The sequence below is a fragment of the Gallinula chloropus genome, assembly GCF_964237585.1.
Source record: "Gallinula chloropus genome assembly, chromosome: 4".
Taxonomy (NCBI): Eukaryota; Metazoa; Chordata; class Aves; order Gruiformes; family Rallidae; genus Gallinula; species Gallinula chloropus.
Window position 1 is genome coordinate 74,678,246 of NC_140088.1, and position 19,367 is coordinate 74,697,612.

General features: G+C 41.3%; 1 protein-coding gene across 4 annotated transcripts in view; it reads left to right on the plus strand.

Moving 5' to 3' along the window:
• Window positions 1–19,367, plus strand: part of EPHA5 (EPH receptor A5) — a gene marked incomplete at its 5' end in the record, with an annotated part of 197,846 nt that overhangs the window by 131,913 nt on the left and 46,566 nt on the right. For all 4 annotated transcript variants that reach the window (XM_084263299.1, XM_084263300.1, XM_084263301.1 and 1 more), the window contains 2 exons: window positions 15,696–15,820; window positions 18,669–18,828. In XM_084263299.1, the coding sequence (XP_084119425.1) occupies window positions 15,696–15,820; window positions 18,669–18,828 (285 nt within the window). The remainder of the gene's footprint in view (window positions 1–15,695; window positions 15,821–18,668; window positions 18,829–19,367) is intronic.

A 19,367-nucleotide genomic window follows, 5' to 3' on the forward strand; every position in this document is an offset into this window, starting at 1 on the left:
GTGCCTTGCATGGTCAGCATGCCTTTCATTTAGCAGCAGAAAGAAATAAGTAATACACAGTTCTTATCAGAGCGATGCACAAGAAGTTAGACAGGCATTAATGGCTTGAGTAATTTTGGTTGGAGTGCAATAAATAAAGTGATTGTGTACCACATGAAGTAATACATGTCTCTGCAAGCAGTTGCTTGGCAGCTGTACGACTGGATGGGTCTTTTTTCTTTTCTTTTTTTTTTTTCCTTAGCTATGTAACATTTTGAATGGATGATAACACTGAGAAAAATGTATTTCCACTTTTCTCAGATGCATTCATCACTGGTAGAAAAAGGCCCACGGGAGAGTAATCCACAGAGCTGAATGCTGTACAGTACAGTGCAATATAGGATAAAAATGCTTGTGGACGGTTCGCATTGATCTGATGCGATAGTTCGGTATCTGCAGGCTTTTGAAATTCAGGCTGGTTTTATAATTTTTATAGGCTGATAAGTGTTGCCAAATTGCTTGGAAATGTAGTGAGTCTTGAAGGGACATTCAGCTTTAAAAAGCACACTTGAAGCATACTTCCTTAAGGCTTTTCTTGATTTTTTTTTTTCTGGATGACTCACAGAAGTATGCATGTGTGTATATTTAAAAGTATCCTTTTCTCTTTTATTTTTCAGGTTCTCAGTAACTGCTGTATTGATTTTTATATATATATACACATGCATACATACTTTTTTATCTTTGGTACTGCTTCACTGAAGCAAAGTTCAGTTATCTCTTCAAATGTGTGGGTTTTTGTTTTTGTTTTTTTTTTACCCAAGTTTACCCCCGTTTTCTAATTGTGGCCTTTGTTTACCCAGGCAGACATTGCTATTAGATATAAATGTGATTTTGTACTTAAAGACACAGGTCAAGATAGGCAGTATTCCAACAAGTCACTGCGTGGTAAAGTTTGGTAATCTGCCCCCAGGGGTGAATCATTATTGATTTTAAAGGAAGATGAAAACTCATTGGTGTTTTGTGGGAAGGCTAAATTATATCTTCTGGACTTAAAATCTAGGGATATTGATTTAAAATTTATTATCTTGGCATACCTGCTGCCTTTAAATTTGCAAATTCAAGTTAAATGAGAATAAAACACATTCTGCTTGAGTCCAGTGTATTTACACAAAGTTTTAACTAAACCATTTTAAATATTGGTCATTTTGTTAAGCTCATTTAACTGTGTGTAGCTCTCGTGGAGTCATTCTCGTTTTTTGGGGGGCAGTCTAGCAAAATCTGACCACTTGGTTGTAATTGAATCCTGATGCAAACCAAAATCTTTGTTATTCTTGCATTCATTGCAATGACCTTGATACTGTGAATACTTCTCCTTTGCTACTCCTTGGAAGGCAGTCCTGTAAGAACAGGATCAATTACATGCATTGCTAGGATCCTGTTTTCAATACCGCTGAATTAAAACCAGCTAGAGCTAGTTAATGTGCTTTCCCCTTGTATGAGGGGAGGTGGGGAATAAACAAAGGAGAATAGCAACTGAATTCTTTGAGAGGAGGTAATCTCTGTTTTGTTTCTGCCATAGATTAGGGATGATCAATTATCATGTCAGAAGGCGGAGAAGCTAATATAGCCCAGAATCTACACATACTTATTTAATCATCCTGCCTGATGCATAGCATTCATCATTCTCTTTTTTAATGCCACTTACTGTTATCATCTCACATTTATGCAGGGCAAATTTAAGGAGAGAAAAGTCATCCTGATATGTAATGTCTGGGGGAATAGAATAGTGAAGAAACTTGTAAGGTTCAATTTCTGGCTCTTCAGTCTAAGTACACAAACTGTTATACACATCTGATCTTGAGATGATAGTCCTGTGGATGATTCAAGCTGTCTGAAGGAAAACCATAAGGAACTTGCACCTGTACTGGGTGGGTAGCCCTCAGTGGTGCTGTAAAATGAGTTTTTGTTCCAGGAGCAAGTGGGGAGCTAACGTCATCACAGATCTGTGAAGGATGCAGGCAAATGCCTGTGAGCAGCTGGTATTAGTGCAGTAAGCTCTAGTAGCCACCCCATCCTGTCACCTGCCTTGTCTGGATGACTTTCTGGCATCTTCAAGGCGCAGTTTCAGCCAGCCATTGGATGTGAGCACTTGGAGCATGAAGGTTGGGCAAAGGAAGTGGCTATGTATTACATGTTCGGAGACATGCATATACATATTTTATTTCCTTGCTAATTGTTTTGGTGGTCTAGTCCACACACTGAACAAAGATGAAGGTGAGAGAGTTGGAAGGAGTAGGGAACTTGCTTAGGTTTATTCAAGACATTCTCTGGTCCAAATTGGAGAAGAGAGACAAGAAACCCCTCTGAATAAGGAACCCTCAGTGACTGATCATCTTGAAATACCCATTTCTCTTCCAGCAGCTACAAAGCTGGTAGGAGGTGAGCATTCAGTATATGGAGAACTTGTCAAAAATGGATCTGTAGTCCTATTACAGTGGTCATGAACCAAAAGACGAATCCTGATGCAGAGAGACATCTTGCCTCCATCTTTCTAAAAGGAGGTCTTGGGAATTATGGATAAGACAGTGTCACCAAAGCCTCTAGGTGTATTTAAGAGTGCAGCTTCACAAATACTTACTCTAAAGCAGTAAGTTGCTTGATTCCTATAAGCTTCTTCCTAGCCATATCTAGGAATAGCAAAGCCACTGTTTCTGTTTCAGAGACAGGAGGTGGATGGATCTAAAATGTGGATTTGTAGAACATTTTTTTCCCTAATGCTTCAGAAAGCAACACTAATGTAAATTCAAGGCGAAAATGCAGAAAATTCCCACTCTGCTATCCTGCGTGCTGGTATCTCGCCTACTTTTGGATCAGTCATAGCCGCAAAAGCAGTGAAAAATACTGTTGCGGGAGGACCAGCCACCAAGCAGTTTATATTGTGTTAAGGAGCATATGGCAGACAGAATCCTGTTTGACCACAGTTCTGATGCTGGTGAGAAGCTAAAAGTGCACCCATGTATGTATCACATGTGCAGCCACAATTTACAACATATGAAATCTCTGTTGGAACTACTTAGCTGGATGGCAATGCTGCCCTCAGATGCTTAGGCTGTTGCCCTGTTCCTGTAGCATTGCCCCAACCTCCAAAGCCCATGGTGACCCAGCTGTGCAGGCAAGTGCTTAGGACATACCGTGTCAGTAGTAGAGGAGGAAAATTGGACTAGAGAATCCAGTCTGTAAATTGGGTTTTCATGTCTGAATTGTTGCAGAGTATTCTTGAGTTTGTCTCTAAATCCTTTTCAACACCTTCACAAACCAACTGGACTGGAAAAGCCTGCCATATTTTGTCAGACGAGAGACTGTCTACTTCCTGGGGGAAGGTAATGCCTCATCAGACTGGAAGAATCAAGAGCCATGCTTTCATAAGCAGCTGCATTTATCCCAGTCAAAACACTGATGTTCATCCCGGTCTTTGTTGCTCGGTCGTGATCTCTGCAGCTTTGCCTCAGCAAAGTGATTTTACACAGCTCTCATCTTTAAGCACAAAACTAGTGCTTCTGCTTGGAAACAGAAGCTGGAGACAGTTATTAAATTATGAAAATAAGCCTTTACCACAAATTTCCCTGTAATTTTCCTTTTTGTCACTCACGTAGGGTTTTTGTTCCATGTTTGAGCTCAGCGTGGTGTCGCCAAGTTGCTTGTGATTTAAATAGAAGAAGCCGGCTGCCAGGAGTAATGCTTGCAGGTATTCCTTCTTTTCTTTATTTGCCTTACAGCAGTGCCTGCAGGCCAAAGCAAAGATTGTGCTGGCAGCATCTGAATAGTTGGTTCCTGCCCCTCAAGTCGAAATAGATAAAGGAATTATCATTATCTTCATTGCACAGATAACAGCAGGGAAAGATGAAGTGACTTGCCCATGGTCATGCTATGAGTCTCTGGCAGAGCTGGAAAGCAAAGCGTTATTTCCTCTGGTCTGATGCTTTTATCCCAGTGCCATCCTTTTGTGCAACTAGCCGCTTTCAACAATTTAGATTTTTCCTTGACGTCTCCTGGCACAAACAAGCCAGCTGGTAAATGGCACAAAATGTATGTCTCCCAGATCTCTGCCTTTCAAGATCCTTTTTATTTTTATCCCTCACCTTATGACGCCCAGCTGCCTTTGTAGAGCTGTATATCTGGAAGGAGCTCAGGATGTGCCCGTCTAACCTGCTTTAAAACCTCCAAAGACACCAATGCCACAGGTTCACTGGGTGATTTTTTCCAGTGCTTCATTATTTTTGTCCTTAGAAAGTGGTTCCTAAATTTAATTCTCTGCTTGTCTTGCTCCAGAGACTTCAGCCTTTTACTTACTTGGAGATTCATGTTCTCTTTCAGTCTCTTGTTTCCCTGGGACTGAACAGCTCTTCTTTTTTCAGTCTCTGTTCACAGCTTTCACAACTTGTGCTTGTTTTCCGATGCTGGCTTGGACTCCCTCAAAACGCACTGTGTTTTTCCCAGCTTTCAAAATGGGGTGCAGTATGAAACTGCCAGGTCCCTTGTGCACTTTCTCCCCAAGGACTTCTTTGCCTCCTGGGAAGCCCTGGGTTGAGGTTGCAGCTCTTCTTCCTTCCTTCCTTCCTTCCAAAAAGGCAATGCACACTCCTGTGTTTCAGACTGTAAATAAAAGTTACTCCTTAGGAAGGTGAAGGGACCGGCATTTCCCTTGGTAGTATCAGGAGATGTTTTCCTAAGCACCTTTAGTCACTTTGATCTGCACTGAACCTGCTAGTTAGCGTCATTTCACAGAATCACAGAACATTACAGTTGGAAGGGACCTCAAAAGATCATCTAGTCCAATCCCCTGCCACAGCAGAATCACCTAGACTAAATCGCACAGGAACACATCAATGTCTCCAGAGAAGGAGACTCCACAACCTCTCTGTGCACCCTGTTCCAGGGCTCCATCACCCACCCTCACAGAGAAAAAGTTCCTCCTTATATTCATACTGAACTTCCTATGCTCCAGCTTGCACCAATTGCCCCTTGTCCTATCACTGGTTGAGATTTTAAGGAATCCATTTCCCTTAAAAACAGTGACAGCCTGGGCAGCATTTGCCCTGATCCAGAAAAGCTGCTGTCAGTCTGAAACTATGGACAGGGTGGGAGTGGGTTTATTGATTGCAGGGGTATGTGTATATATATATATATATACACAGGTATATGAATATATATGTAGGTATATATATGTATATATATAGGTGTGTATATATATATAACCACAGGTATATGAACCTTTCCCTTTCAGCTCTAGTCACTTTGAGGTTCTTCTATTCTAGGTTTGTGTTCTATTTGTTCCAAAGAATTTTATTTTAAGCTTTCTGGTCTTCACTGGGGAACTTGCTTATGGGCTGTGGTCCAGCAAAGCTGTGGGGCTTTGTCAAAGGTGGGGAGCTCATGCTTTTCTCCCATTTATGAATGAAACATTAGAGAAGAATGATGGTGGTAGGACAGACCAAATATTGTAGGAAATCCATGGGAGTTAAGGACTTTGCCCATTCTTCCCTCTGACCTGGTGTACCTCTTCAGTATCTCTTCTTCAGGTGGAATGTATTTGGCCACCTCTCCTTTTACTGGAGTTCTTAGTAATTTGGCTTTAATATTAGAATTCATCAACAAGACTGATTAGTGTATCATACAGAGTGTCAGGCTTGGCAGAGGAGGAAATTTCTCATGCAGTTTAAAAATGATCTGTGAATTTACTGGGTTTAGAGTTTGATGGCAGCTGGAAGAAGAATGCAGCAAGACTTGGACAAATAAAGGAGCCAATCTAGGAATTAAAAAGGTGAGTTATGGCAGGGAACAGGAACACGCACGTTTTACGCATTTTATTCAGCAGCTGTAGTTTTCTTTTGTTTTTAATGGCATGTGGTTTTTAAAAGGAAGCTTTTGCTTAAATGCAAATAAGATATTAGGTTACTAATGATAGAAGAGGCACTGTAAGTGTGCTGGGAGCTAACCTGATAAATGCACTCAATAATGACGATTCTACTGCAAAATGCTGAGCCCTGTGGCTACGATCCAGCAAAGTGCTGACAGCAGTGGTAGTACTCATGCGCTTAAAGTTAAGCATTTTCCCAAAGCGCTTTGATGGATCAGAGCTGGAGTCCTTATCACCTTGCTAGAAGTGAATTTATAAGAAGAGTCTTGTGAGTCAATAGCATTTATTCTTAGGCTTCACAACTAAACCACTAATGGAATATAGGGAAATTACAGCTCTTCTGTGGCATGAAGGAATCTGGCACTGGTCTTAACCACAGATTGCTCCCCGGCTTTGAGAAAAACTTATTATCTTGATTTCCAGAGGCCCTAGAAAAAACAGAAAGCGGGTATGGTCCTATAGGAAGAGATTCCTTCACACTGCTCTTCCTTGCTCTGGCAACCCTTCATCCCAGGTATGCAAGCACTTGCTAGGGACAGCAGAGAGCCCTGAGCAGAGTCAAACCATGATGCCCTAGCATCTCCCTGTCTCTCTTAGAGTCAGGATAACTTACAGGCAAAGAGGAATAGTCTGTGCAGGACTCGGGTGATGCTGCTGTAAGTACAAATTAATGGAGGCTAGGCCTCACATGACTGTGGCCAGACTTGCTGGATCAATTTTGGTGGGTTTTTTGTTGGACTAATTTTAAACAGTCTGTAGCTTTATAAAGGGGATTTTTTTTTTTTACTATGGTTTCTGTAACTCTGGCTTTGAAGTCTTTCTAAAATTCATGTCAGTGAGTGTAAGCATTAAGGCTTCTAGGGCAAAAAATTACCTTGGTTGATGTTAGAGAGCATGGTGCCCTTTGTAGCCTTTGTTATATAGATAGTCCTTAAAATTCACATACGTCAATGTTCCTGATAAGGCATTGAATATGTTTGAGAGAACAAGCTGGAGGTAATACTTCCCCTGCCTTGAAATGAATGTGCTCAGTATTCTGTGGTTGCCTATGAGAAGTCTTCCTGAAAATCACAAAAGAAATGAAGATAAGGTGCGGAGGATTTCTCAACAACTCAAGTGCCAGGACATTTCTCATTTCTCTGCATCCCAACAGTGGGCATTTACAATGGTGACCATACTAGTTAGCTCACACTGTCTAGTTTATAAACTACTGCTAATACCATTATTCTCATTTACAACTTTTAAGATTGCTGTGGGCAGTTCCTATCACCTGCAGTTTTCTCTTGTCATATCTGGTCATGTTTTCCTAAAGCCATGTGACTACAAGTCGTGTGAATCTGCAGGCAGCTTCCACTCTTCATTGAAGAGTTACACATCTCTCATCCGTGATTGCCAGGAGCCAAAAGCATGTCTGTACAACTCTGTAAACAGAAGGCAAATGGCAGGAATCTAATTTAGTTTTTGAAATCATATGCTTTTAAGAGTCTTGTCCAAGATTATGTTTAGAGATGGCGGTGATATATATATGATAAACTCTATTAAATATTCTCGCTGTGTTGTATATGGGGTGGTGTGTGCATGGGGATTGACAAAGTAGTCTTGCCCCAAAGGCTGTGTAGTTTACTGCCCGGATCCTGGGATATCTTTAGGCTTGGCTGGTAATATTGTTGCAATTGCAATGTATGATAGCTGTGGCGTGGCATAGCTTTGTTATGCTACATATTTTAGAGGTTAATTGCTTTTTGTAGTGAGAGTGGTGATTTTTAGAAACACTTGTGCAGTCAGCAACAGGGCGCAGAAAGGAGTGAGACGTTGTCACCACAAAGGTAGGTGCTTCATTAAGTCTTACAAATATTTTGCTAAGACAAAATATTTTATAAATGGCAAATCTTGCATTAACTGTATCCACTGTCCTTCAAGGAGTAGTGTTGAGCTCTGCTTTCTATGTATTTTGATTAAGAGAAAAGACTACATACCAATGCTTTAAAGCGATTCGATTTAGTGTTTTCAGAACTTATACATCAGTAATTAGTAATTAGTAAACAGTCTTAATAAAAAAGTGCATTTTATAGATATATGTTTACAATGGACCACTTGATGGATAAGGAATTGATTAGATGGTTGCACTCAAGGAGTTACAGTTACTGGCTGAATGTCCAAGTGATGAGAGACCAGTGACAAATGGCGTTCCTCAGGGGCCAGTATTGGAATCAGCGCTGTTTAACATCTTCATGGGCAACATGGATGGTGGGATTATGCACACCCTCAGCAAGTTTGCCAGTGAAGCCAAGCAGTGTGGTGAGCACACTAGAGGGAAGGGATGCCATCCAGGTGAACCTTGACAGGCTTGAGAGACGGGACCATGTAAACTGCATGAAGTTACCCAAGGCAAAATGAAAGATCTTGCACATGGGTCAGAGCAATCCCAAGCATGTCTATAGTCTGGGCAGAGAATGGCTTGAGAGTGGCTCTGGGCAAAAGGACCTGAGGGTGTTGTTTGATGAGAACCTCAACATGACCTGGCAATATGCACTTATAATCCAGAATGGCATCATATCCTGGGCTGCATCAAAACCAGCGTGACCAGCAGTTTGAGGTAGGTCATTCTGCCCCTCTACTCTGCTCTCATGAGACCCCACCTGGAGTACCGCATCCAGCTCTGGGGTCCCCAGTGCAAGACAGACACGGATCTGTTGGAGTCCAGAGGAGGGCCACAGAGATGATCAGTGGGTTGGAGCACCTCTTCTAGGAAGACAGGCTGAAAGAGTTGGGCTTGTTCAGCCTGGAGAAGAGAAGTCTCTGGGGAGACCTTACTGCAGCCTTCTGGTACCTGAAGGGGCCTACAGGAAAAATGGAGAAGGGACTGTTTACCGAGGGCATGGAATGATAGGACAAAAGTAATGGCTTTAATCTGAAGGAGAGGAGACTGAGATTAGATGTAAGGAAGAAATTTTTTACTGTGAGGGTGGTGGGGAACTGGCACAGGTTGCTCCCAGAGATGTTGTGGATGCTCCTCCCTGTCAGCATTCAAGGCCAGGTTAGATAGGGCTTTGGGCAACCTGGTCTGGTGGAGGGTGTCCCTGCCCATGGCAGAGGTGTTGGAACCAGATGATCTGTAAGGCAGCAACAGAAACCATTGTATGATTATATGATAACACAGATTAATGTAATGAGCATTTGAGTAATGATTTTGTACATGCAGTAATACTGTTCTCTTGCTATTTGTTCTTTTAATGCCATTTTATAGGAGTAACTACATTTCATGCAGTGTTCATCAAACGATTTGTGGGTGAATCAATTGCTGTTAGCTAGTCACTGTTTAACAGAATATACTTAGTTTCCCTTGTTTTTTCTCTTTGCTATTTCTCTCCTTGCAACCTCCTCTAGGAGATGCTTAGAATAAAGGTAGCCTTGAATTAGGTTAATTTAGTCTGCATGCACCTCTTCTTTCCCAACATTGTGCTAGTGCAGTGCAATTACAGCAAGAACAGTGTGTTGGAGCATGGTAAATCTTGAAGCCTTAGACCACACTGTTGCTTTTCAGTCCCCGCCTCAACCTGCCATATCTCCTGAGCTGTTACACAGATCAGAAGAGATTAACTGTTATCCCTGTACTAATGCAAATTGCATGCAGATTACTTATGTTATCTCTCAAATGTGACTATGAATTGAAGATTTTTTTCTGGTTTGAGCACTTCTCCATAGTGGGGCTGCGATAAATAGAAGCATCAGGTTAGTAGTGTCCACAAAACTACAGCATCCATCGTGCTCTCTTTTGCCTTAAGCAAAAGCAATTACCTTAAGTCCAAGGATTCGAAGTCTAGAGAGAAATTATTTGAGGAAAGTTTTTGCAAAGAAATAACGTCTTTCCAAGAGAATCAGGGAGCAATTTGGGTTTCACCATGCATGAACCAAACCCTGTGTCCACAGGACACAGGGAGACAACAAGGTCTGGGAATACCTTGGATCTTCAACCAGCTTGGGCTTCAAGTCGTGTCCTGCTGTTGAGCTCAGGGAGCTGCATTTAACCTTTTAGGGACTGGGATGGGAACCACCTGAAAGATCACCCCTTTTCATATGAGAGAAATCTGGTTGCTTGGGTTAGCCATGGACTTGTGTCACAAAAATGGGGCCCTGCCTTCTTTCAGTTGGTGCCACTGAGTGCTTGAATTGGGTTCCTTTCTCTTGTGTTACCCCTGTTTCAAGGCACTCATCAAGGTATCTCAGGTTTCAGAGGCATTCAGAACAGAGATGGGTAACATAAACTGTAAATTGGTCTCAGATCTGGCATTTATCTCAAATACTTATCTTGAGAGTAGAAGGTGGGAAGAAACACTATGTATTCATTTCCAAGGAAATTTGAAGATTATGTTCTTGTTTTGATATTTTACTTGTGAACAGGACTAGTGTGAAGTCCCCATCTACTCAAGTGATGCCTTAAAAAATCATTTGAAAGATGATGATCTCCATATATAAACCGTAGTTTAGGATTGGTTTTGTATTTGTGTTTGATTTTAATCCTGGGACTAAAGTTTATCCTCCTGCATTATTTAGGCCCCGTGCATCATTGAAATCCTAAGATCTTAGGTGGAATTGAAATGGCATTTATTGCTACATAGTCCAGAGACCTTTCATTCCCTAGGTTCAGCTTTCAGAAGCACTTACAAGCACCTGCAAATTGGAGTCCAACCTGTTTGCATAACTAGCCAGGCATGGTTCACAACTACTTATGCTCATGGGAGTTTTGAAACCTATTATCAAGCAAAATGGAGTACACTTTGGGATGTTAAAAACTGCAGCAGAAACTTCAAGTTATGACTCAAATGCCAAGTTCTGACCCAAGTATATTATCCACAGTAAAAGTGCTTTTAGGGGGGCCACTGAGTGTTGAGCTTTTCTGATACAGAAACACAAAGATATAACACAGGGAAGTATTTTTTTTCTTCTCAGTGTCTAATGTATGGATCTTGTTTAAAATGGTCCTACTGCTTGCAGCTGCCTGCGATTTCACATGCCTTTAGTGTGAGTCGGTGAGTAACGCAGGTCTTGCTCCAAACTCTGAAGACACCAAAGGCCTGAGAAAAAAAAATTCAATAATGTCATTAATTAGAAACTGAGTGAAAAATTGCAGAATACCAGACTTTTGAAGTGGAACCAGTTACTTGTCTTGTGGTTACTCTTCTGATACAGGTTTCATTTTCCAATTAAAACTTGCTTTATAAGTGCATTAATGATAGCATAAGTCTTTGGTTATATGATGACAGGTGGAGGTATTGATTTAATAACAAGCATGAATTTTAAATCTTCTAGCATAAATTCAGACTGCAAAAGAAACGTTGGCATCACATGGAGGGAGGAACCCCAAGGTGAATTGTGAGGTCTGAAGTGTTAGATCCCAAACATTTGCACATACAGAAACGTAATAATGGTCAAAGAAATGGCAAGCACATGAAAAATACATGAAAATCAGTAGCATATATTTTTATAAAAGGTGATGTTTATCTCTATAGATATTTATCTTATAGGTGTCTATAACAATAGCCAGGACAGAGATGGTGGCAGCAGGATCTTCCTCTTTGATGCCACAGTTGTCTATGGAAAGGGACTTGAAGCCCACATACCCTGTGGGCCAAAGGAAGGAGAGGTGCTAGCCCATTTGTCCATGTAAATCAGCATCTCTTCCTGGGCTACACTGGGTTGCTCCAAGTGAGGATCTGTCCTGGCAAAATTTAAGGCTAGATTGAAGGTCCTGGGCTGGTGGTTTGGGTTTCGCACTGAAGGTGAAGGGAGCAATTATTCTTTTTTCTTTTTTTTTTTTTTGTTTTTTAATTACACACACACACAAATTAGCTATTGTTTCTGCCAGAGTGAAAGATACCAAGGCAAAAGTAATTGGGCTGGAGAGAACATTAGATAGACAGTGAGATGTAGAAAGTGGATTTGTTTTATCTTTGTGCAGTGGTCATTCACCTGATAGCATCACTTTATCTTAAAATATAATTAACATTTTATTCCACTAAGCATCATTGTATGTTTGACGTTAGTGGGACATATCACAGTATGTTGTAAATTCTGGGTTTGGTGCCTAGATGGCTAATTCAGTGCTAATATCATTATCAAAGGTTGCAGAGGAAGAATATCCTGAAAGGTCTATTCCTCATGAAATCATCTTACATACTTATTCAGATGTGACTAATGATGCATCTTCTGCAGAAACTTAATTTATTTATTTGGTATGTTCCCTTATTCTTCAAAAATGTTAGAAACAGAGCAAAGGTGGGGGGGAGGTAGATTCAGTTTCCTGTGCTTTTATTTGTTTCCTGATTCATTTTGGTCTCAGGAAAGCAAAAATGTACATTAGCAATTTCACACCTTGTTACATCTTCTGTTTGCTTTCATCACACGCATGGTTGTTTTCATGAATGGCAAACATAAACATAAATGATGTAATATCCCTCTGATTTTTAGTGTCTTGCTGAGAAATTAATGCAGATGTGCAGATTACTTGTAAAGCAACATGTGAACAATCCACGATGTACATCCGCCCTTTGTAGTGTCAAGGCACAGGGATTTGAAGACTTCTGCCTGCTTACGTAAGGAACATGGGGAATTACAGCTTTATATATCCTGACTCTTACATGAATTTCTTATTTTACATGTTGTCCTCCAAATGGAAGGGCTCCGTGGCTTCATTTCTTTCTGTTTAGGGGATGCTGCCCTTGCAGAAGCAGTGACCTTTGAAAAGCAAGTCTCAAGTAATCCTTTTATTTTCCTGAGATCATATGGCACAGTATCCAGTTGCAGGCTTTTAAGATTGAATGATTGCAGACTTTGTCTGCTTGCCTGGTTTGGATTACATTTTGTTTGACAAAGAAAACTCTAAAATACTTATACCTTCCTTCCTTCAGTTCGGAGCATCGTAATCTCCATGCATTGAGGATGCAGAGTAGTTGCCATATCATCCCAGCACCACTGGGATTTATTGAATTTACTTAATTGGCCTTTATCTCATGGTTACACTTTAACGCTTCTTTTGAAGGAGATTGAGAAAGGATACAGTTACTCCTTTTCCAATTTACTTTGAGAGTTGGGTTACTCGTTTTCTTATCTCCCCTCCTTTTCCCGGTAGAGCAGAGCATTCTGCAAAGCCATGATTGAACATGTTAGAGACTTGCACGGCAACAGATTTAAGTTCATGAGGCTGTTACCTATCCAAGCTTTTCACACACTGCTTTTTCAAGAGGATGCTCTGTTTTAGGGGAGTAGGGAGTTTGACAGGCACTTTTGGATGGTTGATGTGCATTTTGTGTTGCACTTTGCTGATGCATGTGAAGGAGAGCTAAACTCCCCTGAATCTTCCAGGGAGAGATTTTACAGCAGAATTCAGGAGCACTTGCATGATTCTCGTGGTTTTAAATCACTTGTGAGCCTCAGTCCTACAAAACACTTCAGGAAACCACAGTTAAGTAGATGAAAAGTCCATTATTTGGTCAGGCCATCTTGACACTGAGGATATCATGGGTTTTGCCTTCCTGAGAGGCATTCAGTATCACGGAGGTCTGAGGTCTCCCCTCACTGCACTTCTCAAGTTTGTTTTTGCTAATAGGTGTTTAAAAAAGTTTAATGCTCAGCTTTGACTTTCTCCATCCTGCCAGACCTCTGCTGCCAGCTCTACGAGCCTGGGATAGGCATTGTAGGGCTTTTGGGGCATTGGAGAAAGCATGGGTCCCTTTTTCTGAGTGTTTGCTGCCTCCATCCCCTACATATATATATACACATATATATGTGTGTGTGTGTGTGTAATGTGAGTGGTTCATGATAAGAAGTGATCTGTATTGTCTCTTTAAGTAAGGTTGTAGAATCACCTGTTATTTGGCACCACCATCCCACAGTGGGATTTGTTTTCCAATGCCTCTGGAAACCATGCAGCTCCCTTTGCATTAGAAGGGAAGTTCATGCTACTTCAGTGGAGTTTCCTACTCACTATGACTTCTGTGGGCTAATACATCCGACCATACACATGTGCATAGACTGTATCTCTCACATGCACAACTCATCTTGCTGTGCACATGCATGCACAACACATCTAGGTGCCTGGATTAATTAATCAAAAGTCCAATACCAGATTAGCAGTTTGAATCTGGGTTGTTATTCGCTTACACACAGCCCAAAAAATCATGGAGGACATCAGCCAAGGGTAAGGTTACTTTTCTAGATGAAAAATTCTTGGTGATGACCGTGCAGTGCCTACATAAATAACATGAGCATGATCCAAATCAGGGTGGTATTTACTTGCTCAGTGGAGCAGTTGCGAGCATGGTGGTGGATGCACAGCTTAAAAGCCCATTTGTTATCTGCGCAGCTCAATGCCAGCTCTCCAGCAGAAAACAATAAGGAAATGGCCAACACCTATCAGAATCCTCCAGGAGCCAAGTGGTGGAGAGATTAGTAAACAGGGGTGAGAAAAACTGGGGCTGGAAAGAGACTACGATGCGTGAGCTAGCTTTAAAAGAGAAGGCTTGCTGCTAGCCTTCAGCCCAGGGATAATTATTTGGAGTTCTCCCCATACTCTTTTTGGCTGAAGATCAGACCTGGCAAAATTAATTTGATGGTGTCTTTATTTCACTTAATTAGGGATTTTTTTTTAGTATTATGATAATTTTCTAGTCCTGCATATAGCAGAAGAGGTTTTTTTATATTTCTAAATACATTTTGGAAGATAAAATGTGGCCATCTGCCACTGCTTTATGCACTCTGTTCCCTGTCAGGTCACAAAGGTCTATCCCATGGGTCTTTCTAGCCCCCCGTAATCCTTGACGAGAATTGGCCTGTCCTGAGGGTGAGTTGAAGGGCCTCAGCCAGGCGTGGGCTGGTTTTTCCTCTGGAGAAGCTGCTCTTGACCGTGTAAATGACAGACTAGGAATTTCTTCCATCCCCTTTTCAATGAACATTGTTTCCTCATCCCTGGCATAGGACTCTTGCTAGGCAGCTGGCAGGAGTGGTAACAACCACACCTTGAAAAGGTGTCTGCAAGGATCAGTGTCTGACAACAGAGGATGAAGCCTGTTGGCGATGCACGTGTGTGCTACAAAGGGCAGGTAGCCTTTCAGGGCTGCATTGTAAAATAATAAGCAGAGCTGGTATAGCTGCTTTCATGGTGTGGCTGCCCCAAGCATGCTGTGAGCCTCCAAACTGTGATTGCCATTAAAATCTTTACAGTTGCCATTTGCAAGGAATTAGTATCGCTGAGAACTGCAACACCCCGGTGATATTTATGGAGAGCAATTAAATTATAAAGGTTGTAATGGCCTTGCTACCCTGTTCCTTGCTTCTGGAAGGAGGGGGCTTTAACTACTGCACAAACCAAGAAATAAATACTTAGGAAGCCCATATATTTTAAGGTCTTCTGAAAAATGTATACCTCCAAAGCAGCCTGAAAGAAACCAATATGGAATCAATATGTAATTCCGATAACGTAGCCCCCGGCACATTTGAAAAGGCAAGGTGTGGGCTTGATGTGTTTGAAAAGTGTTTCAAAAGACAAGGTGCTGAAGGTAGTTCATGTTGTTACTTGGCTCAGGTGGGTGATGCTGGTCAGATCCTCAGCTGCTGAAAACTTGTGTGAGTCCAGTTGTTAAAAATGGGTAAATACCGCTAAGGTGAAAGTAGACCCCGCTGATCTGCAGTAGCTAAGGATCACCTCATGTTTGAGGATGCGCTGATGAGTTTGACTTCAGCAGGGACAGACCATCTTACTAACCCTGGTTTTTGTCTGTTCTGTTTTTCTCCTGTCTTGCAGCACCTTCTCCAGTCAGTAGTGTGAAAAAAGGGAAGATAACTAAAAATAGCATCTCCCTTTCCTGGCAGGAGCCAGATCGACCCAACGGCATCATCCTGGAATACGAAATCAAATATTTTGAAAAGGTGTGACGGACTGATTGCTGAGCATCCCAAGTACCTTCTCTTTACTGTCCTATTCTTTTAGTTATAATTATTTGAGTCATGGAAGGGAATGGAGTGATTTTATGCATAAATCAATGTCAGATTGATTTTGCAGTAAATGATTAGGAAGACTTGAAATGAGGGTGTTGTTTTCCATTAGTGTGCCACTTCTCTTGAACAAATACATTAAATCTGCGTGTCAGATTCCTCTCCGGCCTTATCACATTAAGATGGATCCTGCTCATTTGTTAAAAATAGGAGGGGTTGGGGATGGCGTGGCTATCTCCTCACGGAAACATCAGGCTATCCCTTGCCTTTGGTATTTCAATTGCTCACTTGATTTTGTGTCCATGGTGTAAGGAGAGGAGAAAGGTTTTTGCAGAGAGATTGTATCTGCTCTGATGTGAAGAAGGGCATCCTGGCTTAAAAGCTTCCCTGGGTTTTCCAGCTTTTGCTCTTGATCTAATGGAAAACGCTCTCTCTTTCTACAAAATTTGTCTCCTCTAGACTTCATTTCATATGTCGACTTCTTCTCTTCCTGTGAAATTAATGTGAAGTTAAAATGGTAACAAATGCACTTAGTCTAAATAGCATCTTTTAAGTGGTGTAGCCTTAGATCTCTGGAAATCTTAGATTTCCAAAAATCATGTTTGCAAGAGTTGACCGAATACTGGTTTCTTCCCTTAGCTGGGATTGCAAGGTGTTCTTTTTCACTTCTGAATCAGTCAGGCTTTCTACATGAAAACAAGAGGAAAATAATGAATTTGAGTCGCAATTCACTTCCTTGGGAGGTTGAATTTCTATTTTAAAGAAGACCTTCCGTTAGTTCTGTCTATGACCCGTGTGGAACCACTGAACATGGACCAGGACAAGGTCCTCCCATCTCCTTTCTCTGCCCATGGAAGACACATGCTCAAACAGCTCATGTGAAAAGGGAAAAGGATATCAGACATCTTCTGCATCAGGATAAAATCAACGTTGCTTTTGCAGATGAGGGTGATTATGCAAGGGCATAAGATATGTGAGTGGCTTAAATAGGGCTGAGGTTCTCAAAAAGATTAAAGCACAAAGCAAGAATCAGAATATGCTATTGCTGGAAGACACCCATTACTGATTATTTTATAAAGTTGTTTGAGTGACCATTGTGGTACATTGAATCCTTACAGTGGAGGGGCCTGGGAAGATTACCCTCTAGAAAACCTTGATAACTAGCAAATCATTACAGCAAAGCAATCCATATATTTGTTGGGTTTGCTTAGTTTGTTTTCAAAACAGGCAGGAAAGGGGGAGAGGGGAAGTTAAAAACAGTGTGTTCATGGTCCAGAACTAGTCTGAAATTGTTTCAGTACATAGTTCTTCAAGCACAAGCACTTCAAAGGGAAGTAGCTACAGATGGTGAGAGTTTATGCTGTCTTGATTTGTTTCTTTCAGGCTAATAGTGAAGCTTAGCATTTTTCATAGGAAAGCTCAGGTGTTTAAATGTTTGCAGAAGCCAACAGTGTATTGGAAACCTAATAGGGCTGACATACACACAAAGATGTGACTTAATATTCACTTACTGCTTTTTAACCCATTGTTGAGCTAGATTTGGGACCTCATCCCAAATCTTCTTGTTTGTTGCTCCTGTCATCATTTATATTCTTTCAGCCCTTTGTAAGGGTAAAGTCTCGGTATTCATTTCCAAGGGATGAGAAAGAGCTATATTAAATGTTTTGGAAAATTGAGTTTTGTCAGATTGCACTCCTTTAAGAAAAATCACTCCTTAACAGGGGGAAAAAAAACCCCAGAGCATTCATCTATCTGTCTATCTATCCATCCATCTATATCTACACAGACACATATTTTCTCCAAAACAGTCTTGTGTGGCTACAACCTTCAAGAAGAAAATCGGTAATCTTGCATTTAGAGATTCCTAGGGCCTTATCCAGGCATATTACAGTCTATGGAAAGTTGCCCATTAAATTAAAAAGAAAAGTCAGTTCAGATCCTAAGAGCTATGCAGAAATCCTTGTAGGGAATTACTAAGAACTGCTGTTTACCTCATATTAATTTGGAACTGATAGGATATGGTGAATAAAAAAACAGTTTCCAAGTTTGTAGACCTTAATTTATGAGCTCTTCTCTAGATTATGTGTTACAGTAAATAATTCTGAGAGTAATTACGAAGCATTTGAGCGAAATTTTAATCAAAGAACTAAAACTCTTTCACATTAGAAACTGATGTACATGAAGATTTATTTTAGCAATTTTTTTTCAAGTTCGTTGCTTCCGAAGAACAGTGCAAAATTAGGCATTTTCCTGGAGTTTTGGTTTATTATTCCCATCCCCAGGTCTAATTTGTGGTTCCAGAAATTCCAACATAAACTTGTACAATGTATAATACATTGTTCTTTTAGGCCTAATTGCATTACTAGGAAGTTGTTCTGATATAGAGTAAAATTCCTTTCTAAGGTGATGGGACTTTATTGCTCTTCCCTGTGCCTTGGGACTGATCTTTGTGTACAACCTGAGCAATGGAAAGCTGCTCCCATTGCAGATGATGTTTGGGTCCCCACATTATCATTTCTGGGAAGAAAGTCCCTCCGTTCTGTTACATAATTCCCAGAGTCACTGAGCATGAAAGAGAAAATCAGATCTCACATTCTGTACTGCAGAAAAGGGCCTTTGTGGGGGAGTGGGCCACGTGTGGTGTTGAGGAAGAGGTCCTCAGAAATACATGTTATGATCATCCTTTGTAATGTTGCCGTGAGATTTGTTGCAAGTCTGCCTTCGCTGAGAGGCACTATTTGTGTGTCTGAACTTTGTATTTTTTGGGGTGGGTTGGGAAAAGGACCAGGAGACGAGCTACACCATCATCAAATCCAAAGAGACGACGATTACGGCAGATGGCTTGAAACCAGGCTCAGTGTACATCTTCCAGATCCGAGCCCGGACCGCTGCCGGCTATGGTGGCTTCAGCCGAAGATTTGAGTTTGAAACCAGCCCAGTGTGTAAGTCCTTTTTAATCACTGTCAGCCACTATTCTCTGGAATGGTTAACAAAAACGATTCAGGGGTCAATGCCTTTGCAGAGAGCTCTTCCTTGTCCTGCCCTTATCCCTTGACATTGGAAACATCAAGCACATCGTGACCATGCACCTCACAGGCTAACACATCTGTCCTTGCTTCCTTGACTCACATGGTGACATGGGAGCTGAAGTCAGGAGGTCTTCAGGCTTCAGAAATTCTTAGTGTTCCCTGGTTAGAAAAATCCTGTATTTGTGAGAGCTGATGCAAGAGACATCAAGGGCTGTCCTCTTACGAGGGGCAGAGGAGGTGAGACCTGCATCTCCACATCTCTTAATGTCTGTCTGGAGAGGATGTTGAGCTCTCTTAAATATCTGCATCTGGGGAAAAAAATCCTGAAATGGTGCCTCTCTGTGAGGGGAAGAGTTGAACTAGCGTTAGCATCTTCCGGTGTAAGTTCTGTCAAGTTGAAAGATGGTTTCTGTTCACTGCCAATGCCACTGCCTCAAGGAAAGGAATTTGAC